Raw genomic sequence first — 23,874 nt, 5'->3', positions numbered from 1 at the left:
AGCATCCAGCAACATCCCTGTTGAAGCAGTGTGCACAAGAAAGGGAATATTGCTCGTCCTTTGGTTTTCCTAATAGCAAAATCCCAGCTTTAGATACCTTTGCAGTGACTGACATGAATTCCTGGTCCCTACAGACTGTCATAGTGAAAGCTGTGTGTACTGCAGTGCATCAGTAATGTTTCAGTCCACTGTCACTGGTTGCTCATGGAAGAAGTGCCTTCCTTGATGGGCTTCAATCCTTGTCAGCTGGGGAGAAAGGATTGAGTAGAGTGACTGCTTCCTCATGCGGTCAGCTTTGCATGTTGCCATGATGTTATTCAGCCCTCCTCAGCCATCTCCTTGCCAACATGTCAGGGAGTTTTCATTTCCCTTCTGTCCTCCAAATAAAAAAGGAGCAGAATGCAGGTATCCCTCCTCTCGAAACCTACATCAAGCCAGCTGTAACTGGGAAGTGCCAACAAACAGTGGTGTGTATGTGTCCTGTGAGGGGACAGACAAATGGAAGGTTTCTTAGGAAACCCATCATGCCTAAAGTACAAAGTGACAGAACCATGGGGAGTTAAACTGGTATTTGGTAAATGATCCTGGAGGATAATTTCTTTTCTGTCAAGCACTTAAGGGCAGAAACAGCCAGGAGGACTCAACTGCAGGACTCCAACATCTCGCATTGCAAATTGGCATAAGGACATTCACTTCATGATTCTTTATGACTGCATTCCTTTTATACCCTATGAGATAACAGGTTTATGTGCTCAGTTGCCCATATGCAAACTGAGACCAGGTCACCTTTCCTTGTTGCATTAATAAAACAGGACTTACATTTATGAAATAGGGTGTGCCCCACAAGTTTTGTTCCCTGAGGGTCAGCACTGCAGATAGATCCAATAGATATCTTGAATGTAACTTGTGTTTTTTATGCTAGGTGTTTAATAAGAAAAGCACAGAGGAGTAGAAACACTAATTCACACGCTGCGCAGTTTGGAAGAAATAAAGGAGAAAGTGCTCAGTGCTCACAGAACAGGGGTATTGCAAATACTAAATTATTGGAAGGGGATTTCTTAATATTTCCCTGGGAGCAGTTGTCCCTGTGCTTCATTTTTATGTTATTTGTAATGGGTCTTTTCAGTAATACAATAGAATTTAAAAGTAATATTCAGAGTTCTAATAGAAAATTAGTAGGAAATAAATGAAAAGTGCTTAGTCATTTGCTGTTGTAAGCTTTAGAGCAACTTGCTGCCTTGTAATCCTTAAGGGCAAGGAAGAAATTTTTGCTTGAGCCCAAACCCAGCCAATTACAGGATTGCTTCTGCTGGAACAGGTTAAGTTGAAAGTGATAGAGATCAGATATCACGAACTAAAGTGTTATATGCTGAGATGACTTGGCATCCTTTTAGTTTCTGTGTGCCTTCTGTGTTATGTTTTCATATATATTTATTTCTAATAACTAATGGTTCTGAAGAATTAAAATAAACCAAACCAATAACAAACAAACAAAAAAAAAACCAACCAAAAAACCCCCAAACACAGTTGGGGAATAGTTGACCTGTGTGATTTAACTTCAGTGCTAGGATATTTTCTCTCCTTGCCTGAGCAGTCCTTGTTGGAATGACTGACTGCTGATCTGTTGGGTTTTCAGTTGTTTCTGTCACAATGGAGAGGTCAGCAGGACCAGTGAATGTGTGAAGGCAACTAGAAAAGAAATAGCTCCTCCTGACCCTTAACTGTGTGCAAATCTGGCTGGCTGTCACTATGCTCAGAGAGACTTAAGGAACAGAAGGATAGAGATAATATCTGAATTTTCAAATCATAGCCTTTCACTTATGGGATGTATCACTGACTGTACCAGGCACATCCTGACATTTTTGTGTCACATTTCCCTCTTAATAAGGATGTCAGCTGAAGTCCAGCTTTAATTTAAACCAAGCTTTGGTGAAAGAGACCCAGCTGTGAGAAACTACCCAACTGCCAGATCCAAAGTACTTCTTTTCATTGTCCCACTACCCGGGAAGTCTGAAAATTCCCTAAACAGGGTTAAACTCACAGTGAGGAATAGAGGTCTTGCTTTTAAGTGCCTCTGCTGAGAACTATAATCCTGATGGTTAACTTGGAGACAGCCCTGGATATTTGGTTTTTAAGCTGTCATTAATGTGAGCCTTTTAAAACCACCTTTCAGTGAGTTGGCTCAGAAGCTCTGTCTTTTGAAAAGTGACAGTATAGCCTTTCTTCATTGTAAACTCTGGGCCTCTGGGACACCCAGTGTGTTTTAGTGAAGCTCAAATTGTCATCTTGTTTCTAGTGAGTTTTGTGTAGTGATTGAATAAGGAGAAAGGAAGTACAGAAAAAAGAAACATTCTTAAAAAAGTGATGGGTTAAATCAGCACAAATATTTTTTTTTACTTGAAGAGAATGGGGCCTTAAATGGTATTTCTGTATGGAGTCACAGTGCAGGTCTCTGTTGGAAGGAAGGAGAAATAATGCAAGAACATTGGATTTGTAACATTGTACTGTTTTAGCACTTCAGTTGCTGAGTTCATATTTCCATGATGTTGGAATAATTTCTACTTATAGGATCTTGAAAACAGGCCAGACATAAAGGGGAGAGGTAACATGGAATTAGGATTTCTCCTTATGATGTGTAGGAGTTGCTATTGGAATTACAGTTATAGCAACAATGAGCAAGCTAAAGATAGGAATATATGGAGCTGATCGAAGAGCTGGTACCACACACACAAGCTGCAGAATTACTGCACCTCTTGGTCTGTGGTTCAGGCAGCAACAACAGCAGTGTCAGTCATATGCTGAGTTGTTCCTCTTTGGGCATTGCTCTCTCACTTGACAGTGAGAGATAGTGATCACAGTGACAGATAAGAAATAAAAATCCATGAACTTTGAAGGATCTATGATTGATAACCTCTGGCAGTGATTTACACCACTTGATCTTTTCCAGACAATAACCCCAAACTTGTCGCAGTAGTCATCAAAAAATTAGTTAGTGATTGAATGAAGCCTTGGAAGAGTAAGTAATAAACCATTTGGCTTTAGGAAAGATGTTACCTTTGTGTGATCTGAAAAAAAAATTTGATAATAACTCATTTTTCTTTAAGCAGATCACCAAACCGTGACCTCCTTGATCTGAGCAAAACAAGCTCAGGTACCAATGAAACTGCTTGGTAGCCATTATGGGAAGTATAAAGTTTAGGCAGGAATAAATTTATAAAATTCCTATTTAGAGAGAGAAAACCAATCTAATGGTCAGCTAAATCTGAGAGCTCATAGCATAGCACGTTCTTATCTGGTAGTGGGTCTGGTAGTGCATTAATTGGCTGTGGAGCTTCAGATGGGCAAAGGTGGCTGATGGTATAGTTACTGCTTTAACTCAGAATGTGCAGAGATGATTGTAAGGGTTGACCTACACAGTCCTGCTGTCAGTATTTCAGTGAATCCAGGAAAATGTCATTAAAATAGCCAGAGTACATTAAAACAGCTTAGACACGCTAGGAGAGATCTGAGTCTGTGCTGTTCCCTGAGCACTGATTTGATAAATACATTTCCCAGCTTTTGGATCTACCACCACAGTCTTAGTTCTAAAACCAAAGTCTTAGAATGTAATAAAATCTCCAACACTTAATGAAAAATGAACCTGCAAGGAAAAAACAAACAAACAAAACAACAACAACAAAACCCCATAAATCCTTTTGCATAAAAATGCAATTAAAATTTAGGGATTTTTTCCATTCTAGTAGATATAAAATGCTTGACCATTTTGCTGCCTCTTTCCTTTTTATAAGAAAATGGATGAATGGGGAGGGAAGGTTCCATGCATAATATTCATAGTAGAAACAAAACTGTGTTGCTCAACTCTTTTAACAAACCACCCTTACTTAACAGAAGCACAAATGCCAAAAGTTTTTTTTCATAGTTGTGAATATTTTCTCTAATTTGAGTTCAGCCCTTGGGCTAATTGCCACTTCAATTTCAAATGGCCTGCTTATCCTTTTTTTTTTTTAAATCCTTCCCTTTTCCCTCTTGTCCTTGCTTCGAAGACAAGCCAAATGCACAATTTTGCTTTCTTTTATTTAGAGACCTGGTAAACTCCCTTGTGGGTTTCTATTGGATTCTAAACTGGCTTCAGTTTATGGTTGAGAGCCAGTTCCAGGTGGCCTGGGGATTACAAATGCCTTGCCTCCAGAACAAAGGAAACTGCTTGTGAACTCTGGCAAAGCTAAACCCTTCTTCATATTGCCAGTCAAGAGAGTGGGCCTAGTTTATAACTTGTCCCTTGAAATGGAATTCTAAATCTTAGTTTTACTGTGAAAACACTGGGCTTTTTTTTTTCTTTGTACTAGCGAGTGATGCTTTCTGTTCTTCCTTTTTCCTGTTCCCCATATGACCACTGCTACCTTCTGTAGAAATGGAATCCCTGGAAAATAAATTCCCTGGAAGATGAATGGTTCTGTATAGAAAAACGAACAGATTCATCTACCAATTCCTGCATAGGATGAATGTAGTCAATTCAATTACAATCTTCTGGCTAAAACAAAGGGAATGCATCTTTTAAGGAAGCTCTGACTCATGGCATCTGAAATGGCAGAAAAATGGTAGCCATGAGGATCTCCAAGAAAAAGTCAGCACATCCCCATCACCTGAGTGATGAAATCCACACCAGCCTGGGGAACCTTGCCAAGCACAGGCAGGAATGGCTCACATGTTCTTCAGACTTCAGCTCCCAGACTTCTGCCTCAAAACCCAGAAAAACCAGGAGCCTGATCAAACTGCTGTTTCTTTTGCACATGGCTGAAAAGTCCCTGTTTTTCCAAACTGAACAGAGGGAAGGAAGGCAGCTGCTTCACTTACTGGGATCCTGCAGAAGTTGCTACCAAGGGGAGAGGCTGGTGAAGAAGCACTCATAAAGCTTTCAAGTCTATTGCTGTTGACTTACTGAGGGCTTTCTTCATCATCAGCCTGAGTGGATTTATTGTCTCGGTCATGGAGTGTGAACAAAAGTGATGGTGCTCACCAGGCACATAGTTTCCTCAATTCTACTCAATTGTAAGTGTAGCTAATGAAAAGAATACTATGTTTTTATGTCGTGGTTCCTGGAAGCATTTTAAATAGAAGCAGCCTCCAGCACTGCTCAAAATACAGTCTAAATAATGCAAGCTCGTTAGCAGAAAATATGGCACTATTTAATAACACCAAGTAATGGACAACTATTCAAAGTCATTCTTCTTGATTAGCCTTCATCATTATTACTGAGTGAATGTGACCTTATTTGCACTCAGTAATACTTGTAGTCATTCAGGAAAGTTAAACAATCATTACTATTAGTAAAAGTTAAACAATCAAATTACTATTGATTATACTGAGTGGTTTTATCCATATTTTGTGGATTTTCAGTGCTATGTTAAGAAGCACTGAAACTTTCTGAATATGTTTTGATCTTTTCCTACAAAAAATGTGACCCTTTTCAAAAGCAAGCAGTTTGGGAGTAGGTGACTTATGTTTCCTAAATCAGATAAGTATTTCTGAAAAGCCCACTCAAAATGATGCATTTCTTTCAGTCCAGAGAACTTTTGTTTCAAGTAAAATAATGTTTTCTGCAGATTGTGAGAATTAGACATTTTTATAGCCTCTGAACTGAAAAACATCATGGCAGTGTGCAAAGGGAGCACTCTCAGGAGAGGGACAGGGAAAATATCCACCAATTTTGTTACATAAATTTACAGGGGGCATTTTGATGAGAAGGGAGGAGGGAGGGAGTCTGTACTTCTACTGAATACTTAACACTAATGATGCTGAAAATGGAAGGCTTCTGACGATTGCCTACTGGTTTGCCTTGCAAAACACCTCTTTCTGCAGATACCTACTCATGGCACACCTTTGACAAAAAGCCATTTGCACAGTGTTTGTCAGTTCTTGTTTAGCATGGAGCTTAGTGCTGTGATGAAGTGTCCCTATAGACCTTTTTATTTTCTTCCTAACTACAGGTTCACTTGTCAGGGTGACAAGCTGTTGAAATGTTGCATAAGAAAAGATTTGTTATGAATTTTGTTATGAAGTGTATTGGATTATTTATTTATTTGCTTATTTTTAAATTAAAAGATTTTTCATGATTCTTATTGGAGGGAGGAGGCAGCCAGTGTCATTAGTGTCAGTCTGACTGGGAGATCACTCTCTAGGTGCACGGGGCAGTTTCTGTCTGCCCTGCCACCCTTTTTGCCTCAGCTAAACCAGTTTTCCGAAGAGCTGTGATGATGGCAGAGGAAGTGGGAAAGCTGTGATATCTCATGGAAGAGATCTCCAAACCCCCTTTGATGGGAGCAAGCACCCAGCATGTCCGTTTGACTCCAGGCTTTTTGGGTTGTGGCGCAGTCAATTAAAATGACAAAATGATGCATGATGGGAAGAAAAGCCTCATTATATTGTCGCTTGGACTTTGTAGTTTGCTTTTGAAGGACTCTGTTTGCTATCACAGCTAATGAAGGGTAGAAGCTGGCAGTCTGGGTTGTGATTGTCCTAGGTAAAAGCTTTATAGTGACACCACGACATCAATTTGGATTTTTTTTTTTTTTTTCTGGTGTGTCTTTTAAATATTCAAGTCTGAAGAAATTTCATTTAATCCTATTTTCCTGATTGTGAGGCATGGGAGCTGGGCTGGTTGTGTTTATCCTACTCTGATATTAGGAAAAACGAGGCGTAGCGCTCAATCTGCTTGCCTGGATTTAGCTCTGTCAGGGCTCTTTGTTGACAGAGCCAATGGTTTGCAGTCCTAAGGGATTACATTTTTAAAGAATTTAAGGCTAAACGTATCCATGTAAACACCAGTCTGACTTCTGCATAGCTTGGGCACTGGTGGCAGAGTTGCAGAGCCCTCTGAGGAGAGCTGCACTGGGCTGGGCATGGCCTCTTCCAGCCCACTCCAGCCTGTTCCAGCTGGTTCCAGATGGTTCAAGCCTGCTCCAGCCCGCTCCAGCACAGGGAACAGCTGAGCCCCTCAGGCACAGGGTGTTCAGGAAAGTGCAAAATGCTGCTGGGCAATGGAGGGGAAAAGTGTGAGAAACAGCCCTGAGGTAAGGCAGGAGGATTGGTGGTGCTGTGGGTAGGGTTCCATGTGAGGGTTAGGGCCAGCCAAAGTTTTCAGTGGTCACTCTTTGCATTTGTTTTCCAGTCCTGACCGTTTGGACTTTTGTGACCCTTTCAGCAATATGAGAAAATGGCCGCTTAGGGCTGGTAGATTCAAGGTTGATGGTAAAATGGAAACCCATAGGCCAATTGTTGGTGGTGCTGTGGGTAGGGTTCCATGTGAGGGTTAAGGCCAGCAAAAGTTTTCAGTGGTCACTCTTTGCATTTGTTTGCCAGGCCCGATTGTTCGGACTTTTGGGACCCCTTTCAGCAATAGGGGAAAATGGCCGCTTCGGGCTGGTAGATTCAAGGGTGGTGGTAAAATGGAAACCCGTAGTGCGATTGTTGGTGGTGCTGTGGGTAGGGTTCCATTTGAGGGTTAGGGCCAGCCAAAGTTTTCGGTGGTCACTCTTTGCATTTGTTTGCCAGTCCCGATTCTTTGGATTTTGGGACCCCTTCAGCAATAGGGGAAAATGGCGACTTAGGGCTGGTAGATTCCAGGTTTGTGGTAAAATGGAAACTCGTAGGCCAATTGTTGGTGGTGCTGTGGGTAGGGTTCCATGTGAGGGTTAAGGCCAGCAAAAGTTTTCAGTGGTCACTCTTTGCATTTGTTTGCCAGGCCCGATTGTTCGGACTTTTGGGACCCCATTCAGCAATAGGGGAAAATGGCCGCTTAGGGCTGGTAGATTCCAGGTTTGTGGTAAAATGGAAACTCGTAGTGCGATTGTTGGTGGTGCTGTGGGTAATCTATGTTTTACCATGGCTGAGAGGTATCAGAGAGGAGCCCTTTGGACAGAACTCAGACCCCATTCCCCACTCCTGCACCACTTTGGTAGGGAGAGGTAGAGGGAAATGTGTTTTAGCTTTTTTCCTCATTCTCACCATCCAAGCCTAGTTTAATTTTTAGTTAATTAAAATAATTTTTTTGAAGTTGAGTCTGATTTGCCTGTGACAGGAATTGTTGAGTGATCTCTGTGCCTTTATCGTGACACACAAAATGGTTCATATTATTTACTCCTTCCTGTGCTGTTTATGGGGAGTGAGAGAGCAGCTGGGTGAGAGGCTGGCAGTCGGTCCAGGTCAACCCACGAGAATATTGTAGGATTTTATAAAACAGTTCCTTCATGGGGAGGAATTCTTACTGTGTGATGTCCTTTAACATCCAGCACATAACCCTTCTTCTCAAATGTATAGCGCTGTGTCCTGGAGTGAAAACTCCTGAAGGCAGGAGAGGAAGGAGAGTAGGAGTGTGTGTGACACACAGGAAATCTGGACCAGCACTTGAGATGCCAACAGGTTCTTGTGTTTGTTGACTTGAAAGCAGGAAAGAGCTGCTGTGCTGGGTTAGATCACTTGTCAAGAAAATTTCTAGTGTTCTTCATAGTAAATTAAGAAATGAGCCTTTACACTTTCTGTTAATTCCTCTGTGCTGAAGATGCATGGCATGGCAGTCACTGTTTGAATGTGTCACTGAAGTGTTTGTGAAGAGGAGACCTTAACAAAGAAACCTAGTGTGCTGAAACAAACATGGTAAAAAGGAGGCAGGACAAATGAAAACATCTTTCTGTCCCTCCAGAAACTCGACGTATTGCATGAAGGTGTCCATGTCCTTGACAGTGGCAGAGAATGAGTCTGGGCTTTGCTACAGCAGCAAGATCAGATACCTGGAAAAATCAGAAGTCACTAAGAGAAAGACAATCTCCTGTCCTGATATTGAGGATTATAAAACAGCTGGTCAAGAGCCAGATGTGGTGTGGTACAAGGTAACTATTGCTGTCTTACTGCTGCTGTGCTGAAACTGTACAAAATTTGCACTGTTTTTGGCGTGAGGGGTAGAGGTGGCCTTGTCTGACCCTGCAGTGGTTTTTGTGACTGGTCTGGAGAATGCTCTCCCAGTGTTACAGAAGTAATACTAAAGTAAAGGAAAAACTACCCAGCATGGTCATTGTCCATCAGAAATCAGCATCAATAAGGATTCTCTGTCAGGGGATCACACGATTTCTCTAACAGCAATATCAGGTTCCCAAACCTCTGTGCCAGTTTGCACCTTAATGGGAAGTCTCCCTACTTCATACTGTACCAGAAACCAGGGGAGGCATCCTAAAATGAAGCCAAAGATCTATCAGCACCTCCAGCTTCAATAGTGCTACCCAATTAATATTTATGGAGCCTTTTGGGTGTTTTCACCAAGGCTTGTTAACTTTTACCAAAGTCTGCTGGGTAATGTCTTAGAGATGTTTTTACTTTTGTTGAGCTTCATTGAATAATCTTACAGAGGTCTGGTAATTTTAAATGAGTTCTGTTAGGTACTTTTACTACTCAGCAGGTAACTCAGCTGGCTGTACTTTCTCCAAGACCTGTCAAGTATTGCACACCACTCTCCCCAGCAGGTGTATCAGTGATGTGTTTCTGTAGAGAAAGAGGAAAATGACTAAAATATGAGATGTCAGGTAGACATTAGGTACTAAGACCGTAGCAAGGTCTGGCAAATTTTACCTGTTGCCTGGACTTCAACCAAGCCAGATATCTGAAAAGCCCTCAGATATGAATTGCTGCAAGAAATACTGGAAAAGAAAAATGAGTTGAGTCAAAAGGAACAAGAAACTGATGGACAAAAGGAAAAGCTCAATGGAAAATAGAGTTTAGATTGTAGGGATAAAGGCAGAATAAGCAATAAAATCCTAAATTTTGAGTGCTTGATTTTCAAAACATTCTTTTAAAATAGTTATTTTGTGTGAAAGAAATCATGTGTGCAGATATGCAGATATTTTTTTTCTCCTTAGCAGGTTGAATCAGAAAAGAACAATTATGAAAGTTGTAATCTGCTTTTATTTTTACAGAAATCTTACATGTTATATAGTAAAAAAAAACCACGTGCCATTACCTACTGTTAGTATAAATAAAGATTTCTTTTCAGCCATTGAATCTGTTTCCCTCAGCATATGGATAGGATACATTCAGTGGTTTGTACATAATATATATATATTAAGTTAAGTCTGATATCTTGGAGAAAAGAGGGTATCAGAGAGAAGCTGTTTCTTGTCTTATCTGCTTAGGTATTTCACCAGATCACTGAATATCTCAATTTTTTGCAAGAGCCCGCTGCAAAAATAGTCTATCAGAAATAATGTTCAGCTGTCATGGAGCAGAAATCAGTGTTAAGGAGGCTGCATGCAGAACCCCACATCAGGAATGCTTTGTGCTGCCCAGGAAGGGCATTCATGTTACCTGGGGTGCACAGAGAGGTTGCGTGACACCAGGCTGGAGTATGACAGCTGAGTGACAAGTCATCACCATGGTGAAATGGAACAGAATTGATGTGGTTGGATGATAATGGTGAGAGAACTGAAGTTGACAGCCTTTAGTCTGACATGATAATGAAAAGAGACATCAGTGGAATAACCTGCTACATCTACTTCCTTATCGGTAATTAATAATAAGTTGTTATCAGTTCAGTTATTAGACAATACCTATGTTATCTGGACCTGAGTGAGGAAACTCAGAAACGTGAAATATCAATATTAATGTTATCATAAACTCACAGGTTTGGTTTGGAAGAGACCTTAAAGATCATCTGGTTCCAACTCCCTGCATCGGCAGGGACACCTCCCACCAGACCAGGCTGATCCAAGCCCCACCCAACCTGGCCTTGAACACTTCTGGGGATAGGGCAGCCACAGCTTCCTTGTGCAACCTGGACCACATTTCACCACCCTCACGCTGAAGAATTTCTTCGTAATGTCTAACCTAAATCTCCCCTCTTCCTGGTTAAAGCTATTGCTTCTTGATCCATCGCTCCATGCCTTTGTAAAAGGTCCCTTCCTAGATTTCCTGTAGCCCCTTCAGATACTGGAGGTGCTATAAGGTGTCCCTGAAGCCTCCTTTTCTTCAGGCTGAACCCCAGCTCTCTCATCTTCTCAGTCTTCATAGGAGAGGTGCTTCAGCCCTCTGTTGTTTTTGGGGCTCTCCTCTGGACTTGCTCCAAAACCTCCACATCCTTCTTGTGTTGGGGACTCCATAACTGGACACGGTACTCCAGGTGGGCTCTCACAAGAGTGGAGTTGTAGTGAAATGAGGCAACCAGGTGCCACTAATTGCCAGTGGCAATGTGGGCATGAGCTTGTCTTAAGCCCACCTGTGCCTGATTAAGGCAGACCCTAACTGCGCATGAGCAGGATTAGAGAGCCAATAAAAGGTGAGCTTCCAAACACAGGCTCAGCTCAGTCCTGAGCAAGCCAGCAGAGAGGTTAGCGGCTCTCAGAGCAATAGCACTGTTCTTGGCAAGTCAACTCTGAGGGCTATAGACTCAGAGCACTATTTGTGAGTTTCTGCTGGAACACCTGGTTGGACCTTGGAGTGTCATACCCTAAGAGAGGTTCGTCTTGCAACATGGAGTAGAGGGGGAGAATCACCTCCTTTGGCCTGACATTGTACTGTTTGCTCTTTTATGTGGGTCTGAATCATGGGGGATTTACTGCCATGACCTGTGACTCCTTGAGCGCTTCCATCGGAGCTGCCTCTGTACAATCCTAAACATCCACTGGAATGACTGTGTGACCAATGTCACTGTCCTTGAACAGGCAGGGGTCACCAGTATTGAGGCCATGCTACTGAGGACACAGCTGTGCTGGGCAGGGCATGTCTCCAGGATGGAGGATCACCACCTCCATAAGATTGTGCTCTGTGGTGAACTTGCCACCGGCTGCCATAACAGAGGAGCCCCAAAGAGGAGATACAAGGACTCCCTGAAACAATCCCTCAGCTCTGGCCATATTGACTGCAATCAGTGGTCCCACTCTGGCCTCCAGTCGGGAAACATGGAGACACCATCCATAACACTGCTGCCTCCTGTGACAACACACAGGGAATCAGCCTCGAGGAGAAAAGACAGCACAGAAAGAGCTGTACCTTGGCTGTCCCATCACAGGAGATTTTCTGCTGTGCCTTTTGTGCCACTGCCTGTCCCACATTGGCCTCATCAGCCATCAGTGTGCTTGCAGCAAGCTTGGGGAGAGAGAGCCCTCCTGAAATCTTCATTCGTGAAGCCAAGCCATGATGATGTTGATAATTACTTGGATTTCAAAATTATATGATGAGTACTGTGGTAATCCTGGGACTGAAGGTCATGCTGTGTGAGGCATCATTTGTAACAAAAACCAGGTCCCTTCTCACAAACAAGAGCATGAAGGGGTACTCCACTTTGTGATTTGACCCTGACTTTCTGAAGAAGACTGCTTCCAGTCATAGCACACTGGATCCTTAAGGCTTTTCCCTCAGACACATTGTGTAAATCAGCTTTCTCGTGTAAATCTCCAGAGGCACTGACAGGCAATTCCTTTCAATTATGCTGAGATAAATAGGCAAGGTTTTCATCTGGGAGTAGAGCATAAGTTGTCCAAAATAGAACTGTAGGTAAATAAATATGAGCAATTCATTAAGGTTCCTTCTTTATACCTTTGGCTGGAAAGAGAAATCCTTGTGTTCATGAGACTCTGCCAGTTCACTGGCAGGTAAGGAGTCTGGACTTGGGACTGTCAGATGGGACGTTTAATGGTGTGAGCCTACCTGGTGCAGGACTCTCCCTGTCTTCCAGAAGGTTTCTCTGGGTGAAGGGATTAATGAATCTGAGACAATAATTGCATCAGTTTACGGGGACTTCACTGTAATTTAAACATGCTCTTAAAATGATTTTGCCTGAATAGATTTCTACACACACGTGATAGGTAATGAAACATTTGCTATGAGGGTTTAACAGTAGTATGACCTTCACTTCAGGCAGGAATTACAGTGCATGAAATATTTATTTTTAAAGATTTCCACAATTAGTGCAGTTGACATACACGCAGCACTGTTACACCTCTTGGAACTGTTTTGACAAGAAGTGTAAGGATTGTTGTGAAAGAATGTATGTGTCAAGGCATGATGGGATGAATGGGACTTAACAGTGGGAACAGTTTCATGAAAAATCGCTGGCAGAAGAAAAAGGTATATTACATCTGGAATGCAGAGTCTTAATTCTCCTATTTGTTTGAAGGAAAGGCTGTGAAAACAAAATGTCAGGTGTAGAACAGGTTGTTATCTACGAAAAATAAAATCGTGGAGGTGGTTCCACTTAAATTTCAAGGAAGAAGAAAAAGAAGCATAACAGTGCACAACTTAATTACTGGGGGGAAAAAAACGCACAAAAATATTTAAGTTATCTAAGGAGAATAAATAGGTTAGAAAAAGAAACTTTCAGATTCTTCTAGCATAGTGCAAAAGCAGGAAGGAGAAATAATTGGGTTAAACATTTTAGTCATAAAATTGAGCACTTAGCTTTTAAAAGAAATTAGCCGACCTCTAACAGTAAAATCTAGATTGTTTTCACAATATGAAAACTAGTTAGATTTTTATTTTTATTGGTTTGTTTCTTGGCCAGTTTTGTTGTTTACCATACTAATTGTTATGGTTCTCCAGCTTCTCTCCTTTTTGCTCTTAGTTTTATGGATTGAACTAGACTGTGAATAACAGGCAGAATAAAACAGCCATTTTCTGCATGTTTAAAAAGCCTGCATAGTTAGTAGAAGAAAAGTTAATCAGCCAGAACTAGGAAAAAAAGGCTTATACATAGTTTTGGTGTGGTAGGTATGAAGGAAATCAGTGGTACAATGCCAACAGAAAATTTTCTTACTGTAAAACTATAATAGCACATTGTTTTTGCTAAGTCGTTGATATCTGTAGTAGTAGTAAAGGTGTTGCTCTTATTACAAACATGTCATATATAAAAATAATAGTGTATGAAAATGTATCGAAAATCTCTTTGCTCCCATACTTTTTAAAATAAATGGAGAATATAAAACTGCAAGTGTATGATAGGGTCTTTCAGTGCTGTGCTGAAGGAGTGCATATCTGAAATAATCTTACTTTGTGTATTCTGGGAATTGTACTCCTTCTAAATTAGTATTGAATAGAACTGAATTATATTACTTGCCCAGTGTTTGTTTTGTACCTGCTGAACCAAAGCTTGAGAAGAGAGAAGTCAGTGATGAGAAAAAAAGACCATAAGGAAACCAGAATTCTTGAGTTCTCTTGCTTGCAGAACTTTGTTGTTCTTGTTTTCTATTGTTGGTAAATGGTTCTAACCTGAGAGTGTGTGTAAAGTTTGCCTTCTGGCTAAGTCTTAAACAGACCTTGCCCTTCCTGCCTGCAAACAGAGATGTATTTCAACAGTCCATCCTAAAGTAGGGGTCGTGGCAGTTGTTCATCATGAAAAAGAGAAGATAATTAACCATTGCTTTAGGGCACCATGTATTAAACACGGGCCATATGATACAGTGGGAATTACTGAACCTTAAAAACCTTTTTGTTGAATGTCTGTCTTCAAAGGAAATTCCATTTTCAGATCTCTCTGCTTTCTGAAATTGTATTTGAATTTGAATTGCAAAATATATTTAGCTGTTTGTTTACTTATGTACAATGCTGAAAATCTGATCAGGCAGCACTATCTTATGTCATACAAACTGGGTAATTTTGGCAATGGATTTTTTTCCTGCAGGAATGTAAGCCAAAAATGTGGAGAAACGTAGTAATTCAGAAGGGAAATACTCTGCTAATACAAGAGGTCCAGGAAGAAGATGGAGGAAATTATACATGTGAACTGAAGTTTGAAGGCAAGCTTATACGAAGAACAGTTGAACTGAAGGTTACTGGTAAGAACCTTTCTTCTATCCCAATAGAAAAAAAAAAAAACTTTGAAAAAATAAGAAAAAGTAGTTTTCACATGTCAGTGAATCCATTGAATAGAAATATGTCCAAGCCAAGTCCCAGTAGCTGTGCAGTCCCTAAGTAAGAGAAATTTATATCAAGATCTTATAAAACTACACAGAAGATTACTTCTACCTTTTACACTGTATAAAACCTGGAAATGCTGGTTATAAAACAAAACGTAGAGCAGGTCCTCCTCCATGCTGGAAGTAATTCAGACTCTAGTTTTGTCTTCAATGTTAAACAGAGGGAAGGCTGACTGAAGCTAGCAAATAGGCTTTTTTTGTGAGGTACTAGAATAAAATACAGCAGAAAAAAAAAAGCCCTCTTAAGTCATTAATATGTTTGGAGGTTTTTTTAGTGATTGTTCCATATTTTTAAGCTTTGGTTTAGTTTATGAGATCAACATTGCTAGTCTAATGTTTGTTTTTAGTGGAGAGTGTGACACAACCTATTCCAAAATTGAAGTTAGGAAATTGGGCTGTCAGGAGAAAAGTGTCCTGCTTATGAGGACATCATGTTTTATATGTTTCTGAGTTCAAGAAGTAATCTACTAGACAACAGTATTTTTCTGTCTCTTTTTGTCAGGTAGCAAAAATAAGTGGGTAAAAAAGTATTTCCTACCTATATACCCCTGATCCCTTTCCATTCCACTGTGCAGTATGGCATCTGTAATTGTTATTTTGCTTTCTGTGTTTGTGGAACTTTGCAAGTATCTGAAAACAATTGGGGTTTTTTTTCAGTCTTTCACACAAAACTATATAAACAGTTAGGTATTTTCCCCTCTGTGTTTTGACATATTGATTAAAATGAAGACTTACTTAAAGCAGTGATATGTAGATTCTACTTTCATATATCAAACTCTGTGAGTCCATATGATATTTCTAATATGTTCTTGAAATGCAGTTCTTCCCTTTTTTTCTATTTTTCCAACCAATTTTTCTATTCTTATCATTATTCCTCATTTTAAATGAGTTCTTTTTCCTGTGTGCCAGATATATATAGCATGGGATTCATTATTGTTTGACCATGGACACGTCTCTAATGTCCATTGATTTGACCTACCTGACTCCAGACCTGTCAAATGAAGAGATGGGATAGTTGTTATCCCTGGTAGCATGCTGATCTTCAACCAGAATATGAACTAATTTTGACAAAGTGAAAATGAGATGCACCTAGTATTGTTCCCCATGATGAATATTCTTTAGAGAACAGATGATCTCTGCTCATCCTCTCATCATAACCTTGCTGAAAGTCACATGCTCTTTTCATTATTTGAATAATGTAGTATAGTCATACCTGACAATTTAATGAATTTGTCTAGACTTATTCTAGTATGTATTAAAGATATTTGTTTTAGTAAAATGTTTATGACCTGTTTTGTTAGATAGGTAAATAGGGAATATTCAAGTGTTCTTTTTCAGAATAGTTGAGAACCAGGAGATTGTTCCCCTTTTAATCTGGTATAAAATTAAAATACATTTCCTTTAGTTTATAAAAGCACATATTTCAGTAAACACCTTTCTAGATAAAAGTCTTTGGGAGACGTATCTGAAATTAATTGTTTGCTGGTAGAATCTCTGTAGATAGCTGGAAAATGCTGGTAAGTTTATGTAGATGACAACATGAATGTAAAGCATAGAGACATGCAAGTATATTATGGCTTGATGCTTCTTTCTCCTGTTTCTGCTTTGTTTAGTGTTAGTTAGTTAGCCAGAAATTATTTAAGCAAACTCCTGGTGAAGCCACTAGGGCTATTAGGAAGGTGGTGGAGATGGAAAGCCAGCATTGTAATGCCTGGAGACAAACAGAAACACAGAGAGGTCTGAGCTGTGTTGGTACATGAGCAAAGCACAAACCAAAGAGGTAAGATGGAAGTTGTAGAAAGGGGCAGCTGGGCTTCACATGGAGCTCTGTGTGTGTCTGGCAATGTTATCAGAAGGCATCAGTGGTTAAGGTATGGTAAAGTGTGATTAAGGTGCTAAAAGGCTTCCAAGGCTGTTGCTTTTAGGGGATGTAAGGAAAAATCTTGGCAGCCTCGAATGCATCTGAAAAATATTTTGACACCAAGTATTTATAGGGACAAAATCCTGAGCTACAATATAGCACTAATGAGCAGTGCCTAAATCTTGGTGTTTGGGTATGTTTAACAGTAAGAATTGTCAACAAAACAGCTTTTTCATCACTAGTTCTTCATGGGTTTGTTATGTTATGCAGGCAGATGTGAAACAAGTCTTGTCAGCCTTTTTTGTTGAAGAAACACTACAGACAGCATTGTCTCTTAACAAGTAACATGTAACCCTTCAGTCTATGGAAAATATATATATATGTGTGTGTGTTTTTTCTTTGTCTCTTAATTGTTTTTTCTGTGGACAAACAAGTGAGATTAGCAACTGTGATCCAGGGTTTGAAAGCTTAAAATTATTTTTTAATTGGATAATAAATTAGAGTGTACCCATATAGAAAAAATGAACATACTAATAGCAGGTTACAGATAACAATGTCAGAATGTGTTTGTTTTTAATCAAATTACAGATATTTGGGAATATTCAGAAATCATAAGCTTTTTAATTAGTATTGTTAAATGCTGGTGTTTAGTGAAGAACAATTATGCTGTTCAGATAAAATGAAAAACATAAAAATTAATGTTGTTTTTGAAAGGCAATTTAGGCAGCCTCCTACTTTCCCCAGCTCTACCAACCATTTCATTCCATCTGATACACAGCAATGCTTCAAGAGCTTTTGGGATGAAAAGGTTTGATTGAGGAAACTACCTGCTGTGTTTACCTGCTACTTCACCACTCTTTTTTTTGTTTTGTTTTGTTTTTCATTTTGGAAAACTGGTTAATAAGGAATCAGGCTTAGAAGATGCAAGCAGATGAATGTTGCAAGCTGTGGAAAGGGCAACCCCCCGAGAAAGGAGCAAGCCCTGATTTCATGGGGTGGCCCAGGTGTCCCCTGGGGATGGGAGCACCTTGCAGGGCTGTGCTTTAACCATGGACAACTGTGCTAGTGGGAGAGGTTGCCTTGTTCTTTCTGTTCCCTGGGGAAAGAAGTGATTTGTAAACTTGAACTGGTGAATGATTTTCCAGTTTGACAGCAGAAGGTGGCCATCTGACCAGCTTCATAAACTGGTGGTGATGGATTGGAGTGACATGCAGGAATTACTGGATCAGTCTGTTCAGCAGCCCTGTCCTCCAAGTTTCCTTCAACCTCTATTCTGTCATATTCTTCATAGGCTGCTAAAATGCCTGGCTGTTCCTAAAAGTCATTTATGCAGCAATATTTGTTTTGACTATCCTAAATGACAAATTATTCCACATGGCTACATGAATTGAATGATTCTGCCTGAATTCACTCTTTGCTCATAGTTTTTCAATTAAATTCTTTCAAATCAAATTGTTACTCACTTTTCAAATTATACTTGCTGCTGTTGCTAGGTGTTGTGTATTTGGGACCCCTTTATTAGCATGAGCAGTTGATGGTGATTTGCTCCTCTTAAGCCAAGGGGGGTGAGTTGGATTTAAAAGCACAGCTGATAGGTCATACTGTCCAGCAGCTCTAGGGATGTACAGAGACAAGGTGTCACAGAATCAGTGAGGATGTGAGCTAAAAGTATGTCTGCTATTTGGTGGTAGTTGCTTCTCTGCACATTTTAATCCTCTGTAAAATGGTTTAACTATTTTGCATTATTTGTAGTGGAGCCTAGGGACATATTGGCAGGAATCAGTGGATGCTGATTTAAACAAATTTACGCCTGCAGTAATCTGTAAGTTCACCCTAAACCTTATCCATTTGCAGTAGATAAAGTAGTATCAACAAAGTCATACACATGGCATGTTAACTGACAACAGTTTTGGCTGTTTACAGTTACCAGAACAACCACAGCAAAAAGTGTTAAGATAAATTAAAAGCTTATTTGAACTGAACTGTTCTTTGGAATTCAGACTATTAAAGGGTTTTTCTTGATAATGTAGAATGTAAGAATTGTTACTTAAAAATCTGAAACATTTAACTTATTCTCTGCTGATGACATTATATTTACATTATATTAAATTATATTTATTATTCAATCTTCAATGAATTTACAAAATGCTTCAGTTTTGCTTATGTAGTTACCTATCAATAAAACCCCAGTTAGCTCTAAAAGGTCACTGAGCTCTGAACAGCAAGGTCAACATAAAACAGAGGTGAAAAAAGCAGGTGGCTAAGCACTAAATGTGGATGAACAGAACTCATTCAGCAGAGTTTCCTGCAGTGAGTACTACACTGAGGATGTGCTGTTGGTACAAAGCTCTGGTCTGTAGGGATTTCTAAGTTAATTCTGAAGGATTTTTTTCAGCAGAGCTGGTTAACATATTTGTATGGCTTTTGGTACCCAAAGTAACCCTAACATCTCTGCCTGGCATTGTACTGTGCAGGGAGGGCAAAGTCCCTGGGTCCTGATGGAGCCTGGATGTGCTCTTGTCCTCTGGTTATTGTTTCACAGTTTGAGTGCCAGAGCCTTTGCTTTGGGGATGGGATGAAATAGCTGTTGTTAGCATCACTTTGCCATCAAATAAAGCAGTAACATGTCAGTTAAAGCACTGTGTGGAAATAATATCTATTTCAGTTTCTGTAATTTAAACATCAAAGATTGTGTTGGAGCATTTTGTGGTTTTTTGTTTTGTTCTGTTAAATTGCACCTTTTTTTGCGCTGAGAGATTTTAATATGATTTATGGGTATATAAATTTTAATACATGTAGATATTAATGTACATTACTAGACTATCTCAGAACTCCTGATATCAGATTTTTTTATGGTTTGTATTAAAAAAAATATATTGATATTTCAAAAAAACACCCACCAAAAGCTTAAATTGATATTTCATGGGAAATTTCTCATGAAATGCCTGAATTTTCACCAGGTGCAGACTCTACGTCTGGCAGCACCAGAGATCTCATCTAATCCCTAGGATCTGGGGGCTGCTTGGAGTGGAAGGGTATTTTCATGGCTTATTTAGACCAGTGGATTTGGTGGGAGCTGCCAGCTCCCCTCTCTTTTATTTATTTGTTTTGGTTTTTTCAAATGCATCAGAGTACCTGTTGTCTCCAATAAAGTGGAAAATATTTTGAGGAAAAACTAAAGCAGACTGTGAGTTTTCCTGATGGAACACACTGAAAAGGACTCCAAGGTAAAAATGTGATGAGATGTTTTAGGTGCAAATTAGCCTGCCCTTCAGTTTTTGCACCTCCTTTCTTGCTTTCATGGGCAGTACTGACAAGGATGGGAAATATTTGCAGCATTTGGAGCTGTTTCCCTTTTCCTGGAAACAGCTGCTCATTCTAGAGAGCTCTATTTTTAACTCTGCATCTCCAAGTGAAAAATGCCCCCTCTTCAGTGTTCACCAGAATTGTATGGCATCAAAAGTGGTGTTGAAGCTGTCAGGAGCAGTTGGACCCAGGAACATGGTTTCCCTGCTTTCCCTTTTTTGCTGGCTTGGCAGCTCTACCCCTTCTTTCCCAGCCATGAACAATGTTCAGGTCACTCTCAGTGCTTGGCAGCCCTCTCCACTCCTCACATATGGCCTGGGGTGTCTGTCCCCTCCTGCATCCCATGTGAGTGCTCTAGCTAGAGCTTGGTCCTGGCAGGAAATTTATATTTTCCAGCTGAAGGCTTCTACTCTCTACAACTTCACAGGGAGCTGCTGGAGCATCATCAGATAACATTGACACTTTCTACTTAACAACCCATTTTTAACCAGAAACTTAACACCTCTCTGTACTTAGCAATACGGACAGCAAACCACTGTGCAAAATGCTTCTGGAATAAGGGGGTGATGGATGTTTGCACCTTGTTTCCTTGGCTGATGGGAGGCCAGATCTCACACCTCAGCCTCAGGAGGCTGCTGGGAGAAGGAGCCTCACTGTGACATCTGCCTGTGTGCTGCTTGGGCTCTAAGCATCATTCCCCAATAGTATCACAAGGTAGGACATAATTCACTGACCAGAGCTGCTGAGCTCAAAATGAAGCCTGCATTTTCAGATTTTTCATCAAATATAAGCAGCTAGGGTAGATAATAATTTGGTAAGATACTCAGTGACTTATATTTTATTTTTAATTCATGGTGTTAGTACATGCCATCACCCCATGGACTCTATTTACAGCATTAGGGGCAGCAGGGTCTTCTTTCCTTCTAGAAGACACATTTTACAGAATCACAGAATCCTAGTGGTTGGAAGGGACCTCGAAAGATCATCTAGTCCAACCCCCCCTGCCAGAGCAGGGCCACCTAGAGTACATCACATAGGAACGTGTCCAGACGGGTTTTGAATGTCTCCAGTGAAGGAGACTCCACGACCCCCCTGGGCAGCCTGTTCCAGGGCTCTGTCACCCTTACAGTAAAAAAATTTTTTTGAATATTCAACTTGAACCTCCTGTGCTCCAATTTACACCCATTACCCCTTGTCCTATCACTGGTCACTACTGAGAAGAGCCTAACTCCATCTCCCTGACACTCACTCCTTACATATTTGAAAACATTGATGAGGTCACCCCTCAGTCTCCTTTTCTCCAAACTAAAGAGACCCAGCTCCCTCAGCCTTTCCTCATAAGGGAGATGTTCCACTCCCTTAATCATCTTAGTAGCTCTGCGCTGGACTCTTTCAAGCACTTCCCTGTCCTTCTTGAACTGAGGGGCCCAGAACTGGACACAATACTCCAGGTGCGGCCTCACCAATGCAGAACAGAGGGGGAGGAGAACCTCTCTTGACCTACTAACCACACCCTTTCTAATGCACCCCAGGATGCCATTGGCCTTCTTGGCCACAAGGGCACATTGCTGGCTCATGGTCATCCTCTTGTCAACCAGGACCCCCAGGTCTCTTTCACCTACACTGCTCCCCAGCAGGTCAGCCCCCAACCTATACTGGAACATCTTGTTGTTCTTCCCCAAATGCAAGACTCTACACTTCCCCTTGTTGAATTTCATCATGTTTCTCCCTGCCCAACTCTCCAGCCTGTCTAAGTCTCTCTGAATGGCAGCACAGCCTTCTGGTGTGTCAGCCACTCCTCCCAGCTTAGTGTCATCAGCAAACTTGCTGAGGGTACATTCTATACCCTCATCCAAGTCGTTGATGAAGATATTGAACAACACCGGTCCCAGCACCGACCCCTGAGGGACTCCACTAGTCACACACCTCCAACCAGATTCTGCCCCATTGACTACAACTCTCTGACTCCTTCCTTTCAACCAGCTCCTGATCCACCTCACTACCTGATCACCAAACCCATAATTGATCAACTTATCTACAAGGATGCTGTGAGAGACGGTGTCAAATGCTTTACTGAAATCAAGATAAACCACATCTACTGCTCTTCCATCATCTATCCACCTAGTAATTTCCTCATAGAAGGTTATGAGGTTAGTCAAACATGATTTACCCTTGATAAAACCATGCTGACTGCTCTTGATGACTCCCATGTCCTTGATATGCCTGGAGATAGTGACAAGAACAAGTTGTTCCATCACCTTTTTTTTGTAACAGAACTACCAATATTAATAAAACAATATACCTGTAAGTGAAAAAAATCTAGAGAAACCTATTGTTGGGGGGAGGATATTGGCAAAAAGAAAAGGCAAAAAGAAAAGCAGTTTGCTTGTGACTATAGTTTTAGTGGCTGTGAAAAGGAGATTCTTTTTTAGTTCAAAAGCTGAGTCTTAAGGTGAACAAGTTAAATGTGCAGAAATTCTGTATTTCAGGGAGGGATACTACAGATTGTTTGGGGACAGAAAATCCTTCTAATATTGACATGTTAAAATATATAACATTGATATCATATCTGAAGTGACATTTTCTTGCTGCAGTAACTTAGACATTTTCATAGCAAGAACTTCATTTCTTCTCCCTGTTAGCATTATCTTGACACCATCAGGGAATCCCTTTTTCATTAAATGCAAAGAATAGAGAAAAACCTGCCCAAATTAACTTTTTACTGAGCATGCCAAACTGTAAAAAAAAATCTTTGTTATGAGAGACTGTTCTTAGCAGTTCCTCTACTGCATCTTATTATACGTGATGCATCACATCTTCTAGTATCTTGATTTTTCTAAAGGAAACCTTCCTTTCTGTGACCAAAAAAAAAAGCCAGAAATGGGTTAAGTGCTGACAAATACAGTACTAAAAGACCAGAAAGTTAATTTCACAGCTGGGTTCTCAAGCCATTGCCAAAATAACTGTCTATTTAAAGCCACATATAGGAAGTGCCAAAAATTAGAGTTTTCTTTTGATACATTTTACATGATTTGTATTAATTTTTATCAAGGTCCTTGTTTTGTAAATATTAAGTTTCTATTTCTTAGAGTAAAGCATTTATCTTAAACCTTTAATTTGGATTCTAGCTTGTCTGGCCAGCAGCATCCCATTAGCTGCTGTAGACAGCTAAGCATCTTTCTATGGTCAGAGCACATTTAATAGCCACTGATTTCTGTAGTGACTTTATTTTTTCTAGCGACCTCAGGCAAACCCAGTGTGATCCAGAAAGAGAAATGGGGCTGTTTGCTTTTGACCACATTTGGAAAATGGAGCAGTTTCTCTGCCTCTTGCAAAGTGTTGCTTGTTCAGCCATGCAAAAACCCCGACATAAATCTGCAGGAACTTCTGCTTCTGCAGAGTCAACAGGAAAAATTCAATCAAGGGAGGGATCAGTGCAATGCAGGTGCCCGTTCACCGCTGAGTAAGTGACACAGCCGCTCATGTTCTGTCTTTTAACATCTCCTTTTCACCCGACACCTGACAAGGTCCTGATAAATTGAGCTGACTTCTGCTGGTTTCAAAAGCCCCTCAGTAAGCTGAGGACCAGGACAGGATCATGAGAGATGCAGGTACCCATCCCTGGTCACTGTAGGAACTGTGTAACTGCTAAAGTGACAGCACAATATATCCACAATGATAAAAATTCCTTCACTTTCTCTGCCTCAGATGATCCAGATTGATGACTTTCACATTCACCAGAGTGACCTGTTAATG

General features: G+C 40.5%; 1 protein-coding gene across 1 annotated transcript in view; it reads left to right on the top strand.

Annotated features, from left to right (window-relative positions):
• Positions 1–23,874, top strand: part of IL1RAPL2 (interleukin 1 receptor accessory protein like 2) — a 361,256-nt gene that overhangs the window by 183,436 nt on the left and 153,946 nt on the right. Inside the window, exons 3-4 of the mRNA XM_008493643.2 lie at positions 8,699–8,885; positions 14,657–14,810. Coding sequence (XP_008491865.1) covers positions 8,699–8,885; positions 14,657–14,810 — 341 coding nt within the window. The remainder of the gene's footprint in view (positions 1–8,698; positions 8,886–14,656; positions 14,811–23,874) is intronic.

The sequence above is a fragment of the Calypte anna genome, chromosome 4 (genome assembly GCF_003957555.1).
Source record: "Calypte anna isolate BGI_N300 chromosome 4, bCalAnn1_v1.p, whole genome shotgun sequence".
In the NCBI taxonomy this organism is placed as follows: Eukaryota; Metazoa; Chordata; class Aves; order Apodiformes; family Trochilidae; genus Calypte; species Calypte anna.
This window is presented reverse-complemented; position numbering and strand designations above follow the sequence as displayed.